The 23,660-nt window shown below is 35.0% G+C and overlaps 1 protein-coding gene across 16 annotated transcripts in view; it reads left to right on the top strand.

Moving 5' to 3' along the window:
• Positions 1-23,660, top strand: part of ANKS1B (ankyrin repeat and sterile alpha motif domain containing 1B) — a 1,016,307-nt gene that overhangs the window by 144,117 nt on the left and 848,530 nt on the right. For 12 of the 16 annotated variants that reach the window (XM_044745264.2, XM_044745227.2, XM_044745210.2 and 9 more), the window contains 4 exons: positions 419-499; positions 9,339-9,495; positions 15,053-15,349; positions 23,417-23,492. In XM_044745264.2, coding sequence (XP_044601199.1) covers positions 419-499; positions 9,339-9,495; positions 15,053-15,349; positions 23,417-23,492 — 611 coding nt within the window. Of the gene's footprint in view, positions 1-418; positions 500-9,338; positions 9,496-15,052; positions 15,350-23,416; positions 23,493-23,660 lie in introns of those variants that run through there. The other 4 variants (XM_070507127.1, XM_044745293.2, XM_044745287.2 and 1 more) reach the window with 1 other exon arrangement.

Below are 23,660 nucleotides of genomic sequence, written 5' to 3'. Positions count from 1 at the left end.
CTTAGAACTTATATAAATCACTGCCATCTCAGAATGTATGTGTGGAAAGAAATGAGACAAGTGTCATAAGTCTTTATTCTTTGGTATATAATGTAGTACCTGAATGTTAATTGCTTCCAATATTTAAGTAATGATATAAACTAATAGAGGACTTTTGGATCCAAATTTTAATGCATGGCAGTGGGCCTACATTTGCTAATAATTTCTGAAGGTAGTTGTATTCCCTAATAATTTCCCTGCATCAAATAAATGAAGTTATTTTTCTGAGGGGAATGCTTGAGAGATGGCAGTCATTTTCTTCATGACTAAAATTTTCATATATAACATGCTGCTGGCTGTGGGACTATCAGGCTTCTTTTTGTTTTTCAAAGCACGATTCTGCTTAACCGTTAACTCTGCGCTTGTGCTTTATTTGCAGCATCTGGCGAGGCCCCAATGTGAACTGCACAGACAGTTCGGGTTACACTGCTTTACACCATGCAGCCTTAAATGGACATAAGTAAGTGCCATTTATCTGGACTGGAATCCTTTTGTATTTAGTTACATGTAATGAAGTTAATTATGTCTGATGATACCTGTCTCATGTTGCCATGAGTCCCCTGGGCTTAGATGAATTTGGAGAGGCACCAAGTGGCAACACTGACAAATTAAACTTGGTAGGAATGTTGCTGAGGATGATTATGTGTAGAGTGTAAACTGAGAGAATTGCTCTAAAATAGTCAAATATCACACAGGGAGAATGAAAGAAGTGACAGAACCATGTTAGTCATGTGTAGCTTTAGGGATGGGATAAAACCACTTAATAACACCACCCTTCCTTTTTTGGTGTCTTCACCTAACATGAGAGTATTCACTAACAGTGAAATCTTAATAGATTCTTGCTATTATAAGCCATGGACTCCTGAGCCACTTCAAAATCTTTCAAATTTATCTAAAATACTTTTTGTCATTCATGATGGTCTTTCTGGTTTTAAAGTTCTTTAAACTATGGAATTATGTTTCAAATAATGTGCTAGTATATAGTACAGAAAGTGAAAAAATGTGTGACTACTTTATTTCCAGTGTTGTAGCTAGGTAACCTAACAGTTTAGTGACTGAGTCAAAGCGTGATGAAGCCTCTGTATGATGTGTCCAGATCTCTTCCTTACTGTTGGCTTCTTTGGCCATCTTAATTGCAGATTCAGGGTAGTACTATATTTCTTAGTTCTAGTTGGGAAGACAAACTGTTAAATCTAATGGACAGAAAATCTTGGGCCTGACCATTTGAGCTAATACTACCTCTCTTGTTCTATTTCAGCTTGGCATTATAAGCACTTCTCAAAATAATATTGTCACAAAATGGATTAGCATTCATATCCCTCCTTAGTTTTTAGTGAAGTATTTAGTAATACTTATAAATGACAGCCTATGAGGTTCTAACCATTGAGCTATGTTTCCCTGTGGCCCACTGCATAATTTTTAGTTTCTATTGGCAAAGTACAAAGTGAACATAATTTAAGTGAATTGAATAGCAATCATTAAGATTATCATAGATAGGGGATTTGACTAGCTATCTTCTAAGATCTCTTTAATTGCAGTTATTCTCTGAGCATTACATGTATCTGCTTTGCTTTTGTCTGAAGATCTCATTTAGCTTTTCTTTTTAACACTTTCTAGAAAGATTTTACTCAGTGTCATTCTATAGGCATTAGACAAAAGCAGGAAAATTCTTATACCGTCTCTCCATCTCCACTAGTTATGTGACCTTGAGCCATTTAATTAACCTCTCTAGGTCTCACTTCAATGTAGTGAATACATTGGCTAGATATTTTTCATTGTTCCTTCCAATTATAACATTTTATGGTATGCTGTGTTGGTAATATTTGTGGCTCAGTTTTGTACTATGGTGCTATAATTCTGAAATTTGGATTTTTTTCTAGAGTATAAGATTTCTTGACTTTAAATTATTTAAATTATCCATGGGCTTTTAAAATTAGAGGTCGTTTATTCTACCCTACTGCCCTCATTTCCTTCATTTTGGAGAAACAAGGCCATTCTGGATGAGTGACTTAGTGGCTGCTTAGATGTTAAGGTGGGGCTGTGTCTAGGGCCTAAGCATTCTGGTTCCAGGTGTATGCTTTTAACAGTTCTCTACCTTATCTCCCCTGATGGCTATATGCACATCAGTTTCCTAAACTCTTGCTGGTTTTTCTCTATCACATTATGTATTTCTGGGCTGCGTCCCATTATTATGAAGTGGTGTCTTCTCTTGGAATGCTAATTTTAAAAAGATATGGAGAAAAAAATGCCATAGAATTTGTCTCAGAGCCAGAGTGATTTTTCTTTTCTTTGCCTTTGCTGTTCTCGCTTAGCATGGGTAATGAACAATTGATTGTTGTATTCTTCCCAAGCCTTAGCAGACAGCCTGGAAACACATCATTTCCGTATTTGTTGCTGTTGTATCCATTAGCTCAAGATTGTTTCCATAAACAATATGATTTCTAGGCTAAAGTTCATGGAATCATAGAGCTGGAAATACTGTTACAGGGTCCTATAGTTTATTCTTTTGCTTTGAGCACAGGCTTTTCCCCTACCCCCAACATATAATCTAAAGCTTTCATACTGCAAATTAATCCTGTTTGCTCTTATTTTGTACATTTTATTGGGAGCTTTTATTTACCACCACTAGGTAATTCACAAATGGAGCAGCATTTTGTACCTGAAATGCATTATTTCATAATGAACAATTCATCTCCACTTAGCCAAAACAGGACACAATGGAAAATGTACTGTATTGGTGATTTCCTGGGTCATTTGTAATTATAGATTAGAAAATTATTACCTTTAAATGATAGAAAGAAAACATGGTCAGAAGAACTAAATTCACTAGCAATGATTCTAAATTATTTCAATAGATAAGTTAGAGACCTATCTGTTTCTCTCTCGCTTTTTAGAAAAAAAATATATGGACGATTCATTGTCTGTCTCATATATTTCTACTACAACTTTGATTCTCTTAATTCTCTCTGAATGGCAATTAGCCAGCCTGCCTGCCAGCCTTCCTTCTTCCTCCTTCCCTTCCTCTCTCCCTCCTTCTGTTCTTCCTTCCTTCGTTTCTTCTTTCCCTCTCTTTTTCTTCCTTCTTTCCTTTTTCTTCTTCCTTCTTTTCCTCTTCTCTTTTCTTATATCCTTTCTTTTAAATAATGATCTTATCATTCCCTATAAGGTTTTCCTAAACTTGTATATTCATATTTCATTTCAGTTCTCCTTCTCTTCTAAGCAAATTGCTCCCTTTTTTTCTGGTTAAGTTTCATTAAACTACATTGGGTACATTGTGATTCTTGAACGCTATTTTGAAAAATTTCAGCAATAAATTGTTGTTGTATCTGAAATATGTATGTTCTTTGGTATGTTTAGGGTTAAAATATTTTCTCTTTTTGCTTCTCATTCCTTAAGTAAGTTAATGCTTGAATTGTAGACTCCATTATCTATAATCCAAATTGCATCTCAAATTGGATATAGAATCTAGCTAGAAGGCTATCTGCTGTACTTTTGATTTGCTGTTTCATAGGCTTTCTAATGAAAGAAGGGTTCTTCCTCTAAAAATTTGTGTAATCTGGTCCATGAAGTTTCTTTTAATAACCTAGAAATATCGTTGGTCTCAATGTTTCTTTCTTGTATAAGGATATTAACCAGTTAAAATTTGCCTTTATTCACTCTATCTAGAAATCTATGAGAGTGAATTCAGTGTATAAAGAAGCTACAGTCAGAAAATGGAGAGTATTGTCCTAAAGTCTTTTCATCATGTCGAGCACATTTGCAACTTTATTCCAATTAACCAGGAGTAAAATCTTCAAGAAAGTCTGAAATCAAAAGGACCTTAGTGAATTTTAGAATATCCTTAGTTTGTTAATACTACATCCATACGAAGATGATTTGCATTTATTTCAAAGTTCTTAGGACTACCAACATGTAAAGGGAAGATGGAACAAAATAAATGTTTTTGCTTATGATTTAATTATAGGGAAACTTGCTGCTAATTTGAATGTTGAACCTTCCCAATTAGTTTAATTTTGCTCAGAACATATACTGAACTTCTTAAAAGACATTTCATATTAATCAAGAAGTATATTTATATCTATCAGAAAATGAAACAAATTAAATGTAGTAGCAAAAATCAGTACTTTTAGAATTCTTATATTTACCTGCACTTACATATATTAGCGTCAAGCTGCAAAATATTGCAATGATTTAAATTGGATTATTATTAAATTTGATATTTTGTTTTGCTCCTGGGAAATGGAATTATTTTTCCTGTGATCCCATCAACCACATTTACTTTAGGATTTCAGAGCATTTCTTATTTATCAAATGCTGTATATCAGAAAGAATGCTACTTTATGTTTAAGATATAGGAATTATTTCTCTGCTTGCTCTTCTGTAGACATTGTTCATCAATATAACTTAATAGTTCATGGCAGGTGACCAAGCACAGTCAACATGTTCATTTGTTGATACGTCTGGAAGATATAAGGTGCAACTTAAATAAAAATAAAAAGTAATAATATGGATTTGGTGGGATCTCATTTAACTACTCTTTTAGTTTAGATATTTTAGAAAGTACTTGAAATTTAATTTGTTCTTAATGAGTCTGGTTGAAAAAGGTCTGTGTAATACATGTTACTTGTGATCTACGTGGATACATCATAAGAGAGATTAATGACAGTTTGTTGACTAATAATTTATTTATGATTTGGTAAAACTGACAGGCACTCACTTGATCAGAGACATCACTTTATATTTCACAAGTATGTTTTTGTCAGGGAGGAAAGATAATTTTCTCTCTACCCTTCTGGGTTGTTGGCTGAGACCCCTTTGTGATAAAAAAGACAGATTAACAGGAGAAAAACAGAAGTTTAATAACATGTATACCTTCTGTGTACGTGGGAGATACCCAGGAAAACTGATTAACTCCCTGAAATGGCCCAAGTCACCACCTTAAATACTATCTCCAGCTAAAGACAAAAGAAAATGTTGCAGGTGGGTCAGCCAGTTTTGGGAGGCTATCAGGAAAAGCATAGTAAATAAAGGTAAGATTGGTATGCAGATTTAGGTTGTTGCCTTCTCCACTGATAAATTTCTAGAGATTTAGTCATCCTCCTCTTCCTGCTACAGAGAAGGAGACTCCCTTAAAAATGAGAGACTTCCCTTATAAATGTAAATATCCCTTACAAAAGACTAACTTCTACTCAGTTTTCAGAGCTTCTCCTGTGTCTGCAGTTTCTCAAAATAACCAGCTCAAAATAATCCTATGCCAAAGAGGCATATTTTGGGGTGGCATATTTTTCCCACCTTCATTTTCACATTAGAAATCTGAGCACAGCTAGTGCATTAGCTGGTATCTATTGTTGACCTAAAACAAACAAACAGCCAGTTATTTTACTAGAGAAATCTGTTTATTTGGGATCAGCAAAGAATTGCAATTCAGGACATGTGGTCTTCGGCAAACCACAGGCAAGTCCCAAAAAACAAAGGAGAGGGAGGGTTCTTTTATTAAGCTGAGAGGAGCTGTTATAAAGGAAGAGACTGTGAATTTGAAGTATAGTGGCTTTTCATTGGCTGAGTTATGGCAGTCTTTCATTGGCTGAGCTGTTGCAGGGCAAGGAGGGATGTCTTCCTTCCTTCTCCTAGGGTAGTAAAGTAGTATCGCTTCCTGTTGGAGATGCAAGATAGCGTCTCTTCCTTTTGGGGTCTGTAGTGTTTGTTGCATGGCACATGCATGAGAGTTCTCTCTTCTGTCCTCCAGACTCCATTTTAAATGAGGTTTCTGTTTATTAATTTTCACACTCTGAATAACATGGAAGGCTCAACTTAAATAAAAATTTAAAAAGAAATTTAAATTAAAAAATAAATTTAATAAAATAATTTTTTAAAAAGAAATAAAATTAATGGTATTTAGTTAAGATTTTAGTGTTTGTCAAAAAGAATTTCATAAACATACGGATTAGTCTTTTCTGATTTAGATATTAGATGCTGGTAACACTACACAATACAAATGATCAGTAAGTTAGTTTTTTCACTATATCATAAATCTTCCTGATAAATAAAGAATGAGTGCATATCACATATGTTATTAGAAAATGTCAACAGAAATTGAACCAAGAACAAATAAAATTCTGAATGGTTTGAGTGAGAGTGAAAGAAAATAGGATTGATAATGCCATCAAATTTTCCTCTTTACCCTTTGAAAGGAAATGCTTTTAGGAGTTTCAGCATATTTTTTTATTTGCTTAGGCATTGAGAAATGAAATTAAAACCCTTTGCATAATTGTCTTTCCCTGATATATGAATTTGGAGAAGGCTAGTTTTTGATAAGTTCTACTTGTTAGAACCAGATATTTAAATTTATTGTGCTTCTTTTGGTATTATTTTACCTTTTATTTAAATGCTGAAATATTTCCGTTAAAAAAAATCACTGAGGGGGCTGGCCCCGTGGCCGAGTGGTTCGTGCGCTCTGCTGCAGGCAGCCCAGTGTTTCGTTGGTTCAAATCCTGGGCGTGGACATGGCACTGCTCCTTGAGCCACGCTGGGGCAGTGTCCCACATGCCACAACTGGAGGGACCCACAGCAAAGAATATACAACTATGTACTGGGGGGCTTTGGGGAGAAAAAGGAAAAAAAAAATCTAAAAGAGAAAAAAATCACTGAGATTGCTCAACATTGCAGCAGATTGCTTTGAGAATAGTTTTTTTTTTTTAAAGATTTTATTTTTTTTCTTTTTCTCCCAAAGCCCCTGGTACATAGTTGTGTATTTTTTAGTTGTGGTTCCTTCTAGTTGTGGCATGTGGGAAGCTGCCTCAGCATGGTCTCATGAGCGGTGCCATGTCGGCACCCAGGATTCGAACCTCTAAACCCTGGGCTGCCAAAGCAGAGCACGTGAACTCAACCACTTGGCATCGGGGCCACCCCGAGAATAGTTTTTGATTGTATACAATTTTACAATTATGTCCATTTCTTGTTTGATTCACCCCAGAACCCTTTGAGACTGGCAACAAGACGTGGTCTCTAAATTCTTTTTTTCTTTTTTTTTAAGATTGGCACCTGAGCTAACAACTGTTGCCAATCTTTTTTTTTTTTTTCTGCTTTATCTCCCCAAATCCCCCCTGGTACATAGTTGTATATCTTAGTTGTAGGTCCTTCTAGTTGTGGCATGTGGGACACTGCCTGAACATGGCCTGACAAGTGGTGCCATGTCCGCGCCCGGGATCCGAAGCAGCAAAACCCTGGGCGACCACTGCGGAGCTTGAGAACTTAACCACTCAGCCACGGGGCCGACCCCTCTGAATTCTATTTTAACAATATCTGAAAGAGAGACAAACGTATGAATTGCTCAAGATAACCAAGTTAGTAAGTATAAAGAGTTGGGACTTCGAACTAGATCTTCTGGTTCTTAGTTGCTTTTGTTATTCATAGGTATTGAATCCTTTATACCTCATTGTAGTTATTTATTTCAGAATGGAGATAAACATATATAACAACTCTTGTAGTATCAGAGAGGTGAGAAGTGTGTGAACTGACAACATTCAAGTTTCCTTCTGATTTTCTGATTCTTTTATTCAAAGGTGATTTACTGGAAGCATTTTTACTTTTAAAGGATTTTATTTTGGCTGGGGGCAAGATCTAATATTATCTAATGTTTCACTATTTATCAAGTGGCTTCTCTTCTGTGATCTCATTTAAAGCTTTGACTGGTCTTGTCCAATAGGCATTATTATTATTACAATATCCCCTACAGAAAACAAAAAGAAAAATGTAAGACTAAATAATTTCTCTAGGGTCACATCATTAGGTAGTTTACATAGTCGGGACTCAAATCCAAATCTTCTAAATTCAGATCTTATAAAATAATGTTGTTTTTTTAAAAAAAGAATGTTAAAATGACATTTATTCTTATTTTCTCTGAAATCTTATCATTAGAAAATTTAGGTCTCCTTGGAACTTTCTAAATATTTCTACAACATATACTTGGTCCTTTCATTATGACTTCATGCATTTATCCATAAGTCCAACATTGCAAGTTGAGGCTACATTCTGGGCAATGCATTTTACCAGTTACTGTAATTTTGTGTTGTATCATGTCTGTTTTTCTTGTGGGCTATCAGATCCTGACCTCACTTCTATTCAAACTTCCTCCAACTTTTCTCATTCGTTACTTGCATTTAGAGCCTGGCTTCATGAAATATTTAAATTTAGCCCTTTCTGTTACATTCATTCTCACCATTGTGATTTGTTATAGATGAGAAAAAATTTTAGAATATATTGTAATTATGTATGTATGTATGTATTTGTATATCTGTTTAGTATTTCATTTAGTGAATTAATAGAATTTGCTTCTTAAATGTATTAAATGTACAGTTTTTGTTTAGAATTACTGTTTGATTGATTGACACAAAGTTCAACATAATGCATACTAATAGTTATTAATTGATTCCGCCTAAGGATGAAAATTGCAGTTCAAAATTTTTTACTTTGAAAACCTGATGGGGATTAAATACAGAATCCTTTAGATAGGATATATTATTGAGTATGTGTTGAAATTGTATCAGTGGTGGAACTTGTCTCTTAAGTGGAATTCCTTCTTTGGAATTTCCCTTCACAGCCGTTTCTTAGGCTTGGAGGAGAAAGTTGAAGGAGTGCAGAAGTATGAACAGCACACATTCAAAGTATGTTGTGTGCCGTGGCTGAAAAGTTATTAAACTTTTTTTCAACCTTTGGCTCATACTGCAGCTAGCTTGTCAGAGTCCCTTTCCTACTGTGCTGTCTGCTTTCTCTCTTATATGCATCTTCAATTCCTTTTTCCAATTCTCTAGGAATGATATAAACTCCCTAAATGTCTCTTGGTAGTATGATGACTTTTTTTTTTGTAAACAAGGAGGTTGCTCGTAGCTCAACTTTTCTTTTATGGTAAATCTAAGATTTGAGCTATCTGGAAAGATCTCCTTTTTAAAAAAAATGGGAAGAGGTATTTTAAAAAATTATTTTACTTAATTCATTCAGTTAATGAAATTAGGTATATTTTGCCTAAATGAATTCTATTAAGTAGTTTCATTGGTTAGTGAATTCTCTGTGTGTGTGTGTGTGTGTGTGTGTGGTGATAGTGGTTTTCCAGGTAAGTAAAATAGCCAAATATGGAGTAGTCAGACTCTTAAACCCAATTTTATGTCTTGGTACCTAGAATGATTGCTCTAAATTGTCATCCAGCATCTAGTATACGTTTATAATCATTTGTTTAATAAAATCTGTGTTGTTCAGCATATTTTCTTTTCTGTTGTGTTCTTTTTTTTTTCTTTCTTGCTTAGGGATATAGTTCTCAAACTACTTCAATATGAGGCATCAACAAATGTAGCAGACAACAAAGGTTATTTTCCTATTCACCTGGCTGCCTGGAAAGGAGATGTGGAAATTGTGAAGATTCTTATTCATCATGGACCATCACATTCCAGAGTCAATGAACAGGTGCACTTGTCAAATGTGTGCTCATGCTATAATTTTTCTAGAGTTTTGTGAGGGCAAAGCCACATTGAAAAATGGATTATTTCTGTTTTTACCCTGGCAAAGACCTTTTCACTGCTGAATTTCCTAAAGGAGAAATTTGAAAGATTCTTTGGCATTTGTATATGGTGCATAGGCACTAAGTTGGGCATTTGTAAAGATATTTGTTATCAAGAGAATCCCACATAAAGGAAGTACTTGTAATATTTTTGCCTGCCTTATATAATCATCCCTTTTATAGTTGTTGAATATTTAAACATATAACAGAATTCACATTTGTAATGCGAATTAGTTTTTTTTAAATAAAATTTTAAATGCTAAAACGATGATAGCTATCATTTACATGATGCTTTACCATTTACATAGCACTTTCACAGTAAGTACAATTTGTGATCAAAATACAAAATACAGTGTATACAATTGCTAGGCATATATTAAAATAAAAATTTCCTGTATGTATATATATGTTCATATGCCCAGAGTAAGTTGAGTAAAACACAGCAGCAGTATAATGCTGACAGATAAAGTCAAAATATTTGCAAGTACATAATATGCATATTACACATAATGGACATATTAAAGAAGGAATGCCATTCTTAGTATTCCAAGTAAGTAAGACCAGACATTCCAGAAAGTAAAATATTGTCCCCTAATATAGTATGATAACAAACATCTTGAGCTCTGCATGCCCCCTACTGTTCTCAATTTGTAAAACTATATTTGAAAACCAGCATGCAATCTAACAACTGAATTACAGCCATGGCATTAAGCTGCAGGTTGGCAGTTGTCCAATATCAATGCAAGTAGGTTACTCTAGGGCAAGCACATCTAATAAAGTACAGTTAGCATATTGTTCAAATGGTTACAGACTTTGCAGGCCTTTGACTGAAATTCAGACTAAAGAATAAAAAGTAACACTAGTACTAGCTGTAAACAGTAAAAGGAAGAAAAAGTACATACATTTTTTTTCCAACAAAAGGCAGTTGTGATCGTGACAAATGTTTTATTAATTGGAAAAGTATCTTATTAATATTTATCCCAATAAAAATTTTTATGTTTACAGGTTACAAAATACAGAATATTTTTAATGAGAATACACTCATAAATTCAGTCTTTAAAAAAAGACAGATTTGGCTATCTTTATCACCATATCATGCTGAAAGGAAACTATGAGAATGCTGTTCTGTTCCTCAGAAATCCAAAAGTTAGAGATGATTTGTGGGATGAGCCATCTGGTGGTTATGCTTAAAACTGCCTGAATGCCCCAAAGAGAACCTGAAATAGTACGATGGAAAAAGAATCCAAGGTTAAACAAGAGGATGTTAGTTTTACAAACAAAGTATTTTGTAAATGCCATGAAAATAAGAAAAAACACCTAGTATTCATTTATATTTTAAGTGGAAGATTTTAATGGCATATAACTGTAATGGTATGTTTTTAAAACAAACATTTGTTTTCTGTGCTATTGAACAGATCAATTAAAATATAAAAAATGTCTTTTTAAGGAGATTGGAATGCAAAATTCTTTTTTCATTTCTGTTGCATTGTGTTATGGTTTCTATTAGCAACAAATTGAAAATTTCTTGAGATTTTTGATACTACACTTTCAGTATTTGTTTGCTTCTTTGTTTTTATGTATATACTCCTTTAGTGCTGAGGTAGTTCTCTTATTCAATGTCATTTCTCTTAAAAGTTTCTGATGTGGGAATTTTATTTTTGTGAGTAACTTTCGGTTTTAGTTTTAATTCTTTTTCCCTCCCTGAATGGGACAGAAATGTATTAGTTAATTATAAACCTTTATGTATTTAAACAGTAGAGGAAAGGAATGAGAATTGTAACTGACATTTATTGAGACATAAGATAGCCAGGTACTGTGCTAAGCTCTTTCACCTGCAATATGTTATTTAATTAATTCTCACAATCTTCTGAAGTGATTATTATCACTCCCATTTTATAAATGAGAAATCAGGTTCAGTAATGTTAAATAACGTGTCTAAGGCCACACATTACTAGGTGACTAAAACAGAGACCTGAACTCAGGTCTCTCTAATCCAGAGCCCTGCACAATAGATCATTGGTATTGTCATCATAACTTCTATCACTTATGGAGTGTTTGGAGTGTTTACTGTATGCCTCACGTTGTGCAAAGTACTTCATCTCTATTATCTTACTAAGCAGCCTGATGAGGTAGGTATTAATTATTGTTCCTGCTTTATATTTGTGGAAGCTGAGAGATTAGGTAACTTGCCCATGATATCACAACTACTAAGAAATGCAGCCTGGATTTGAACCCCGGTTTTTCTGATCCAAAGCCTAAGCTCTTAACTGATATAGTTAACATCATAGCCACTATGTGGAATGTTAAAATTATGCATAATTGTCAGGGCTTCATTCTGATTTCTGAAAGTTACCTTTGGTTTCTAATACAACTTTCTTTAAAAATAATTCTATCTTAACATTTTAACATTTAAAGTTTACAAAGCATTTTCCTATATCTTCTCTCTTTTGATTTGTAAACTACACTTTAAGGTTTATAGGGAAGGCAATATTCTAATTTTACAGATAAGATAGGTTCAGAGAGATCCAGTGGTTTACTGTCGCTAATAAGTGCATGTTAGCACTTCAACCTACGTCCTGTTCACCATTCTGTACTGTCCTAGAATCAATGGTCAATTTAGGGTGATGTAATTTTGAAAACAGAGTAGACCCCCTGCCCTATTATGGTTTTTATAGTTGCTACATTCTTCCTATCTTTTGTCAACTGATTTATTATTTTCTTTCTTCTGATGTGATGTATATTTTCAATTTACAGTTTTCTGTGTATTCATCTTTTCTTCTCCTCTTTCTCTTTTTTTCCTTTATTTTGATATTAGGGCAAAAACCAGAGGAGCCTTATATCATAAGTATATTCCCTTGCCATTCACTAAAACTCAAACCCAACTAGTGTTAGATAGTTTCCATTAGTTTTATTTTGAAGCAAGATCTTTTGTAAATAGCTTTTGTCAAACAGTGTCGTTCTGCCACTCATTGTCTGGAAGTGTCCTGATTTTTCAGAGAACACTTATTTTGTAAAAAAGAAGAAATTTGAAACTTGAGGAACGTTCCATGTAGACATACTAGCAATTATGAATCAGTGCTTCATTGCAGTCTATTTCAAATTAGATTTTTTTAGATCACTAGTGAGTATGGACACGTATACAATCATGCCTTTGATAAAGGTACCACAGTTGTGGTTTTCACTGATGTAACAATCCAAGTATGTGATGATCACAGATAAACTCTATGAACATTTTTTCCTGAGTAAGTCTCAAATGATTGAAATAATTTTTCTTGAGATCTAAACAGTGCTAATTGGAGTTGATAGATAGCTTCAATTTTGCACTTATAATTTCCTAGGCTAAGGGCTCTGCAAAAAGTAGAGAGTTCTTTGAGGAATCATTATTTCATAATTGGCTTTTCTTTTTCTCAAAAGGTGCTATATTTTGAAAAGTGAGATTGAATCTATTTCCAACCAAATGGAAATTTGATTTAGTCAGGAGGCATATTTCTATATCATATTTTCATGGTATAGAGTAATAAGATTGATTTTCTTATCAGGCTTTTAAAACTTAGCCAGATAAGAGAATAAGGGAGTGTGAACCTGTATGTAGTCAGTCACTATGAGAAAGTAGATAGTAACACATTCCAACCAAGGACAGTAATGATGGAAGAAACAATACCTCCAGCTGGATTTCCCATCTATCAGATCTTAATTTTTCATTGACTGTCTCCAAGGAGTAGGTTTTCCCTCTGGGTGTGGCCTTCAATAGCCTCTTCTGATACTAATTTGAAAGATAAAGTCTTAAGCAGCCTTTTCCTAATGCTCATTAAAAAATTTTTTTTAAAATTATTTTCTTGCCACTCCTTTTTTCAAGTTTTCAAATCCTCCCTCTCTCCTGAACTCTCTCCTCTCAACTGACTTATTTGCATTCTTCGGCCAGAGCAAGGCAGAGTTACTTTATGAAACATTAAGATTTCTTTGGGTTTGAACCCTCCGTTTCCTTTTGTTCTGGTCAGAACAGCTATCTAAGCAGCTACTTCCTATTCCCACTTGGTTGGTGTTCATTTGGGCAAGATCTATAGAAATTCTGCTTTCAGATCACTAATTTCCTTTTCTTCTTCTTTGACAATATAGCAACACGTGGCAGGCCGTGTGGTATTGAGGAAAGAGCATGAAGGGTTTTGGATTCTGACAGATACTGATTCCAAAAGATCCTGATTCTGCCTGGGCGTGTAATTTAACTTTTTTGTATTTTAGTTTCTTCATCCATGATTGGGGATGATAATACCAATCTTGTAGGATCATTTGTAAGAGTTAAATGAGACAATGTATGTAAAGTTTTTAGACACTCAGCAGATGGTGGTAGTTATAGTTGTTATTTTGGAAGATGGTATTAGGAGCACCAATGTTGGGTCTGGGTTTCCTAGGTTCAAATTGTGGCCCCAAAACTAAATGGCTGTATAATTGAAGGCCAGTTATACAACTACTCAGTGCTTCAGTTTCCTCATCTGTAAAATGGGAATAAGGATAATAATAGTATCTATCTCAGAGTGAGCATTCAGTGAGTAAACATATATGAAATGCCACTGTGCCCGGTACAGTGTTAGCTGTGGTGATGATGGCAGCCTCCCTTCTCTCTAGAACCCACATTTAGGATCATTGGATTTTTGTTACTAAAATTTCTTGTTCACATTTCTCCTGATTGACCCTTCCACATTCTGCCTGCACCATCTGCCCACATGGTCTTAAATGTCTATCTGCCTTGGAACTCGGTTCGATTTTCTCCATTTTAACATTTTTTTATCCTGCTAAATTTCTAGGACAAGCTCATTGATTTTCAACTGAAACACTTATAAGCCGCACATGTAACACTTTGATACTCCTTGTAAATTGTCTGGGAAAGATCTGCCTCTCAGTCTACAATTGTATTTCAAAAAGATACTATTTAATCTTAAGGCCAGTATGTCTTCATTCTCTTTGCAAAAGAAGCAATGATTTGTACTTTGGTAGATGATAAAATGAGGCTTAATGTGGGAAAACTTTCTGTAAATCTTTCATTATCAAGAATTTACCATCTTAGCTGTTTTTTGGAAAGCAAGTCTGTTAACAGTGTGTTATAATTGTTATTAATCTCTTTCATTAACAAATATCATGGAGGCATGATGCACAGTGCAGATAACACTGACCATCTGGGCCCAGGAGGGCCACCGACTGACATGGCTAAATCATTTATCATTCTTGGAAATTGGAATATATAATGCAGGGAAAAGTTTGATTTTTTGTATTGAATGATAAAATGTGATATTTTTGATGCAATAAATGATAGATACTTTATCAAATATAAAATTCTATTAGGCGTACTTATTAAAATAGATAAATCTTAAACTTACATTTTCAAAGCATCTCAGGTTTTAAATTGTTTAGATTTTGATAACTAATTGAATTTCTGAAAACTTACATTTTATATCTTTGTTTTAACAGAACAATGAAAATGAAACTGCTCTACACTGTGCAGCTCAGTATGGACACTCGGAAGTAGTTGCTGTTCTTCTAGAAGAGCTCACCGATCCTACCATTAGGAACAGCAAGCTAGAAACACCTTTGGACTTGGCGGCACTCTATGGACGTCTTAGAGTGGTCAAAATGATCATCAGTGCACACCCTAACTTGATGAGCTGCAACACTCGAAAGCACACACCGCTGCACCTCGCTGCACGTAATGGTCACAAAGCAGTTGTTCAGGTGCTGTTGGAAGCGGGAATGGATGTGAGCTGTCAAGTGAGTCTTCTTTTAGCTATGCTTTAAAAGTGATGATGCTCTTGCTTTTAACATACAGATGTTAAAAGTTACATGTAGAAATCTTACCATTTTTTTAATCAATCAAATTGTCCACAAGTATTTTTGTAACTACTAAATTCATGACACTGTGCCACACACTCTTGGGCCATATGAAGAGACATAAGTCATAATCTCTAACCTCATTCTAATCTGAGGGCTATACACCTGAAAAATTATTACTGCTTGGCAGTTGTATGTGGTATCATTAGTAATTGTTTCCTTTCTCCCAGTATCTAGCACGTAGCCTGACATAACCTACGAATCCAGTCAAAGCTGAATGAATGAATGAATGAAACAAAGTTCACTTTAACATTTTTGAGTATGTGCTTTGTGTTTAATTTGTTGACACATTTAGAATCCAGTTCTCACAGCTGTCCTATAGGATTGAGAGTTTATTAAATTCCAGTTAAGAGATGAGGAATCAGATTCGAAGACTGAAGAAACTCGTCTAAGAATACATAGCTGATAAACCCAGAATGTGAATTTAGACCTACTGATTAAAGTCCAGCCTCTTTCCACAGTAATGTACTGTCTATACATGACTAACGAAGGAAAGATCACTATCCCAAAGGGCAATCAGAAAAAATTTTACTGGAGAGGTGTGATTTGAGTTGAGCTTTGAAGGACAGATAGCTTTCAGATAGATTTCCTTTCTCCACAAGGAAAGGGCAACCTGCTTTTATTATCTGTCTCAAGTTAGCCCCAACTCCAAGGTTAGCTTTTTAAAAAATTTTTAACGTTTTCTCCTTTTATCACTGTTTTTTTGTCTTCCAAGTTGGTGGCAGCATTCTTATCTTCCAGAGACTCTTTTGGTTCCTGCCATACTGTGACCTTCTCTGTATATTAGTAAGCATAACAAACTATTCTGAAGCTTAATGACTTAACACCGTAACTATTTATTTAGCCCATAATTCTGGGGTTGGCGATTTAGTCTGAGCTTAGCTGGGTAGTTCTTCTGTCTTTGGCTGAGTTCACTTGTAAGTCAGTAAAGTGGTTTTGCTTCAGGGATTGACTGGATATTGCCTGGGGTAACGGGTGAGACTGCCCTGTGTCTTTCATGACCCAGCAGGCCACATTTAGCTTGTTCACATGGCAGTGGTATGGTTCTGAGAGAGAGAGAGAGAACAGGATTATACAAGGCCTCTAGAAGCCTAGGCTTAGAACAAGCATACTGTCTCTTCTGCCATATTTGATTGGTCAACCCGTCTCAAAGGCAGCTCAAATTCAAGGGGTGGGAAAACAGACTCTACCTCTCAATTAGAAGAGGGTGTGAATTATAAAAAGGGTATGAATACCAGAGGGAATAAATTCAGCCAGTTTTTCAAAGAGTCCACACATTCCAGGTAGAATTAGTGTTCAACTGTGGGGTTTCTTTTCCTAAGGAACTGTTGAGAGGTTGAATCCAGTGTCTCTAGGGGGTTTTTTACTGAAGTTTTAAAACTTAGGCCTTCCAATCCTAGGTTTGAGGCTCACACCCTGAATCAGAATTTTCATTAGAGCTTTGCCTCTATTATTTAGTTGTTTAGACATTTGTAATATTTTTCCTTAATTTCTTACTTTTCCTACTGTGGCAGTCTTGAAAATAAGCACAAGGGTTTTTTCTAGTCCTCATATTAAAAAAAAACAACTTTCCTCTCAAAGGGCTATTGAAATGATATGGATACATGTTTACTATTGGAGATGACTCACAAAGTTACTTTCTTAAAGTATGTTTAATGATAAACTAGTTGCTTATTGTAGAAATGTTTTATTTCTCTAATCTTGATTTATTGCTTTCATAACACTTCTGGAATATTTCTAAACCTGATTGCACAGACTGCTTTATAACCAAGGATTTTTCACTATGACTGTTTGAGATCAATAACTCACTTCATGTCTGTGGCCAAGATCTTTTTACGTTTTGTACTACATGACATGACCAGAAGAAAAAGTGTTCGGATTAAATTTTATATATGCATATGGTACTTCTTTTTTCTACAAAGCACTGTATTTTATGTTTTTGGAGAATTAAAGACAAAAAGATCTCTGCCCAAAATTTAGTGGAGGAGATAAAAACTTGCATGAATAACTCCTATACACAGCATGTTAAAATAAATACTAGGACAAAGGGCTATGGAGATACAGGTGAGGAAAAAAATATGTTTTAGGAGGGAAGACTTGAGGAGACATTGATAGAGTTATATTTGAAGAGAACCTTGAAAGTCTAATAGGACTTTGAATTTTAGATACAATTTAGCTTGCAGATGTGCATTATTTGGTTAGAAGAGTGCTTTAAAATATTGAATTTGAATGCTTTTGGATGGGGTATATGTACCTTCCAAGGTCCCAACCTCTCTCTACCATCTTATATCATTGCCAGATTCATTCCTTTTGATTTTCTACTTGGCCCGTGACAGCATTTGTGTTTGTTGCTCGTATATCAAATGAAACGGAGGCAATATGCTCAGACTACTGTGAACACTTAATCAGAAGCATCAGGGCTGGTGCCTGAGCAGCATGGGCAGTGTTTTGTGTTGCTATGCCTCTTTCATTGATGCTCACTCCATGATTTCATCTTGAAAGTTTCCAGGAAGTAGAGCTGACAAAATATTTCTAAAATATATCTTAATGAGTGGAATCTTCCACTGGGTACAGTTAGCCTTAGTTGGTGTTTTGCTTTTGTTATTATTGCTTTGTTCATAGAAAAAAGTTTTTTTAGTCTCATTACCTTTTTTGGTGAATATTTAATTTTATTATGTTATTGAAATTAACTGTCACCAAGTTTTCCCATCAGATTCACTGAAAAATTTTTTAATATCAAATTTGAAGTAGATATTTGTTGATTTACTGGCTGAGAGTGAATAATACCAGACAGTAACCTAAAACTGTTTGAGTGGCTTTAATATTCATTAAATTGCTCTAGTTAACCAGTTGGGAATTAGCAGTATTAAAAGTAATCCCATTTGGTAAATGACAGTAATACACTTTTAGATTTTAATTACGTTCAAGTTATTATGAATAATGCTTTAAAATTTAGAGATGGCTTTGGAGGATCTTATCTTTTCCTTGTAATTGCAAATATTTTTAAACGTAGCATTTATGTTACTGTTTTCTGTAGAAATTTTGTTTTCTGCTTCATTTCTCTCTGAGCAATTTTGAATTATATCTGAACTAGTGAGCAAAATAATTTAATTCCTGTTTGGGTGCATCTTGTATTATATTTACTTATAAACCCGTTAGTGCTAAAAGATTTCTTAATAAAGAGAATCAGTGATATTAAGATATTAAGAAAGTAGGGTTTAATTGGCCAGATTCTCTTGAAATTAACAGTTATTTCTTTGGATTTCACTTGGTTCTGGGTAACTAGGTAGTGATGGTGTCATATTATGCTGGTGATTTAACTGTGTGTGTTTCTTATAGGTTTCTGTTATTAATACTTCAACAGTTAAGGTACTAGCATAACATTAAGCCAGTTGGATTTTATTTGATTGTTAAAGGAAATGAAAGTGAAATTACAGAAAATTAATAATAAAGAGTACAAGTTACCAGCTTGGAGCTGTTAAAGATTCAAAACTGAGTTAAGGTACAGTTTTTGCTCTCAGAGTGCTTATAGTGGCAGGAGAAATATGTGCCTAAATGGACAGATTACATTTTGATAATCCATTTACTCTCCTACTTCCCTAGATGATTATTTTAAAATTTCTCCTCTTTCCAAAACTTCAGCGTTTCCCTCCCTGTTATCTTTCTGTGATCATGGCTTTGCTTTTACTTCACAAGAAAACAGAAGCAATCACATATTTCTACCACCACATTTGCCAATGCACATGTATCTGCTTTCCTTCCTGGTGCTTTAAATGAACTTTTTAGGTTTATTTCTAACGCAGGCTCTTCTACTCGTGCACTGGATCCTACTCCCTCTTGTCTACTTGGGATATAATGCTCTGGAAAAATACCTCTCCCTTTAATGCCACGTTTCCCCCTCTCAACTGTATCATTCCCATAAGAACACAAAGATGTTGTAATATTTCCCATCTTAACAAAAAAACACCATTTTCTTGAACCCACATTTTCCTCTAGTTGTTACCCCCTTTCTCTGACCTTTTTCATGCAACATATTTAGAAAGAGTTGTTTTGTATCAACTTTTTCCCCTCCATTCTCTCTTGAAGCTCCTCTGGCTCCCTCAGCTCTATTAAAAGTCTTTTTTTTTCCCCCTTTTGGTGAAGGTGACTAATGACAGCCATATTGTTAGATCCAACAGCCAATTCTTAGTCCTAATCTTACTTGATTTATTATTAGCAAAGTTGATATCTCCCTCCTCTTTGAAATGCTTTTTTTTCTTTTGACATCTGAGACACCACAATCTCTTGATTCTCATTTCCTTCACTGGCTGTTCCTTCTCAGTCTTACTTCAGGTGGAGCCTAAGACCTTGAATGCCTGCCATTCAGCCTGGCAGCTAGATAAATTTGCCAGGCCTCACAAAGCTGTTATCCCTAGGGCTTGCTCACAAGTTAAGCCTTTCTGTTTTCTGTCCTCTTTTGTAAAGTCATACCCCTCTCTCCTGAGCCAGGCTTTATTTTCATTCCTCTGTAACCCACTGTAATAGCTATTGCCACAATACTGCTACATAACAAACACAGAAACCTCAGTGACGTACAATAGTAAGCAATAACATTTTTTTTCTCATTCACGTGTTTGCAGGTCAGCTGGGGAAGTTCTGTTTCATACTTTAAGTTAGCCTGGGCAACTCTGCTCCATGTGTCTGTTGTCTTCCTCCTAGGACTAGCCAGTGCATGGCCTAAGCATAAGAGAGCAAGTCCAACCAAGCAAGCACAATTTGGGCCTCGTTTGCATCATGTCACTTACCATCCTTTGCCTCAAAGCCAAGCCCCAAAAGGGTAGGGAGATATTCTCCACTCCTATAGGTGGAAAGAACTGTAGTCATATGACAGAGGGGCCAATAGTGTAATCTATCATGTCCCTATTCCATGGTTACCTGCTCTCATCTTCCTGATCTCTAAACATCAGAGTGTCCTAGGGCTTAGTACTCAGATCTCTTTTCTTCTCTATCTGTGTTTACTTCCTAGTTGACCTTATCGGGTCTCTTGGCTTCAAATGACGTCTTTACCTGACAAATACAAGTTTATTTATTCATCCTGGACCTCACTCTGAACTCTAAATTAGGTGTGTAATTGCGTACTAACATTTCTATTTGATGACTAATGGGTGTTCAAACTCAACATTTCTAAAACTGAACATGTAGCTTCTATAACCCCTTGTCCCCAAATTTGCCCATCTTCCAATCTTTCCCACTTCAGCAAAAGGCATCACTATCCTTCTAGTTGTGTGGCCCCAAAACTTCAGGATTTCTTTCACATTTTACACTTAGTTCCTTAGCAAATCCTACTGGCTTTGTGCTCAAACTATATCCAGAATTTCATATTTTCATTCCCTTCGCTATTACCACCATAGCCCAAGTCCTGATCATCTCCTGCCTCCTAACTGGTTCCCCTGTTTCTTCCTTTGCCTCTGTATTAGTCTGCTCGGGATGCCATAACAAAATATCATAGACTAGGTGGCTTAAACGACAGACATTTATTTTCTCACAGTTCTAGAGGCTAGAAAGTCTGAGATCAAGGTCCGGGCTGATTCTGTTCTTTGTGAGAACTCTCTTCCTGGCTTGTACATTGCCGCCTCCTCGCTGTGTCCTCACATGGCCTTTCTTCTGTGAACAAACAGAATGAGAGAGAGAGTGAGCTCTCTGGTGTCTCTTCCTCCTTTTATAAGGGCACTAATCCCGTCTGTTTTTAAAATAGGTTTTCTAATTGTTTTTTTAGTAGTAATGATAACACTTGTCATTACTTTTTAAGTTAATAATAAGACTTTTTAAATCTATAAATCTTTAAAGATTTATTTATTTAACATTCCTAATAACCCTATTCCATTTTTAATATTTTTTTAATTTACAGAATATTACAGAATTAATATTACAGAATATTACAGAATAGGGATTCTACTGCTTTTCATCCTTGTATTTTTAAATATTGTTTAGTATTTAAGAATTTTAAATTGTGTTATTCTAGGAAGGGTTTTTCTAATTTTAAGTCCAAAATTTTGTGAAAACTTGAAGGAAATCAAATTAGTAATCAGACAATTGGTTGAAAAACACAGAAAGAATGACAAGAATTAGGTTATTTCAAAGGATATTTTCCAGGGAATGGCAAAAATAAATTACTTATGCCCCAGATTGAAATGTTTTTTTGTTAAGGAGCTAAATAAGTTTTCTGTTTCTTTCTCCTTCTGAACAGTGCTGTATATTTATAAATTATAATTTTTATTTCTATTTTTATTAATGTCTATACACATCATGCCAGTAAAATTATAATTCATGTGCATTTAAGTCATGCCTTTTGGAATGTAAATTCAGATCACATTGATCCTCAGCCTTCCTAGTAATGCATTCATAAACCACTTTGGATTGGGTTAATTATAGAATTGGATTTTATTAATCAAAGAAGTTATTACATTATATATTATTTATAATGATATTTCTATTTTGGATTGAGATTAAAATTCTACATTAGAGATCACTTTTAGTATAAGGGGACAAAATTTCAATAATGACACTATTCAATTCAACACACACACACACACACACTCTCTGCAGGCCTGTTAGACATTTGTTAAATTCTTGGAGAAAAAGAAAAAGTTGAACACTCAGCATTGGTATAGCTCAGGATGTTTCCTCTTTGAAATCTTCCTTGATCCTCCTCAAGGCAGAAACTAATCCTTCCCTGCATTCTCACAAATTCTGTTACATGCTGTGTTCCTCCCTTCCTCTGCCTTTTGTCCTCAAAAGAATTCTTAAATGTCTACATTTTCAAGGTACTTTGCTAGGCATCATGGATATAGTGATGAAAAAATGTGTGTGGTCTACATTTCCACTAAGTATATAGTTTACTAGGAGAAATAGATAATCACATAACATTGTAATGTGCATCATAAGTGCTATGATGAGGAAATTATAAATTTATGTGAAGCACACAGGAAAAGCACTAGACTTCAGGAACCAGTGACGTCTTCTTAAATGAAGTTATATTTGAGATTTGACACAGTATGAGTCAGTAGTTCTCAAAGTGTACTCCCTAGACTCTCAGAATCATCGGAGAACTTGTTAGGAATGGAAATTCTCAGGACTCATCCCAGGCTACTGAACCAGAAACTCTGGGGGTATGGCAAAGAAATCTGGTTTTTGACAAGCTCTCTGGGCGCTTCCAATTTATGCTGAAGATTGAGAACTAGTGGTATAGTGACGACGACATAAGGAGGGCTAGGAATTAGATTCTGCCAAGCAGAGAGACCAGGCTTTGAGATCCTTGGGGAAGAAAACAGAGAATTACACCATGCAAAAATATTCTATATGCCTAGAGCTTAGGGTATGAGGTTTGGGGGAGAGTTGGAGTGGGCAAGAGAGGATTTTGAGAGGAAAGTAGGGAGAGGATCATCCAGGTTTTGTAATCTACATTAGCTTGTTTAGATTTCATTTATCATAAATATTTATTTATACATCTGTCTCCTCAAATAGAATGTGAATATTACAAGAGTCAGGATCATATTTCCATATCTCAAAACACCCCTCAACTATTCTCAGCATATAATATGTTGATGTTTAATAAATGCAAGCAATGCGTGAATTGAGTGAACTCATTGGATACTCACAAAAGCTCCCTGAGGTGGACATCACTACTCTTATTTTATGCTTGAGAACAACCAAGGCTAGGAGAAGGTGAGAGGCTTCCCAACATAACACGGTCAAATGGCTATTCAGAAGCAGAGGTGTTTCACAGACCCAAGCTTTTGAATGTTATTTATAGAATCTCTTCCTTATTCCGCACTAACCTTTGTGTCAGGGATTGCTCAAATTATAGAGAATATATATGAATACATAAAATTACAGAATTTTTTTAACCTGTTAGCATTCCTAACGCAACTGTGCTTCTTTCTCTCTTTTCTTTTCTTTTTTTTCCAGACAGAAAAGGGGAGTGCACTTCATGAAGCAGCTTTGTTTGGAAAGGTGGATGTTGTGAGAGTTCTGTTAGAAACAGGTAACTATCATGATTCTCCATGGAGCTTATTCTGCTAAATACAGTTTCTATTTGAAGAGTAGACAAAGGAAAATGACAGTTTTTTTTCCACAATCACCCTTATTTCTTGCCTTCATTCCCTTTTGCAGATTTCTATTTATAGCATGTAGAATTGCACCTCACTGTTTA

This window comes from Equus asinus, chromosome 4, assembly GCF_041296235.1.
Source record: "Equus asinus isolate D_3611 breed Donkey chromosome 4, EquAss-T2T_v2, whole genome shotgun sequence".
Taxonomy (NCBI): Eukaryota; Metazoa; Chordata; class Mammalia; order Perissodactyla; family Equidae; genus Equus; species Equus asinus.
Note: the sequence above shows the minus strand (reverse complement) of the source record. Positions and strands in the feature narration are given on the sequence as shown.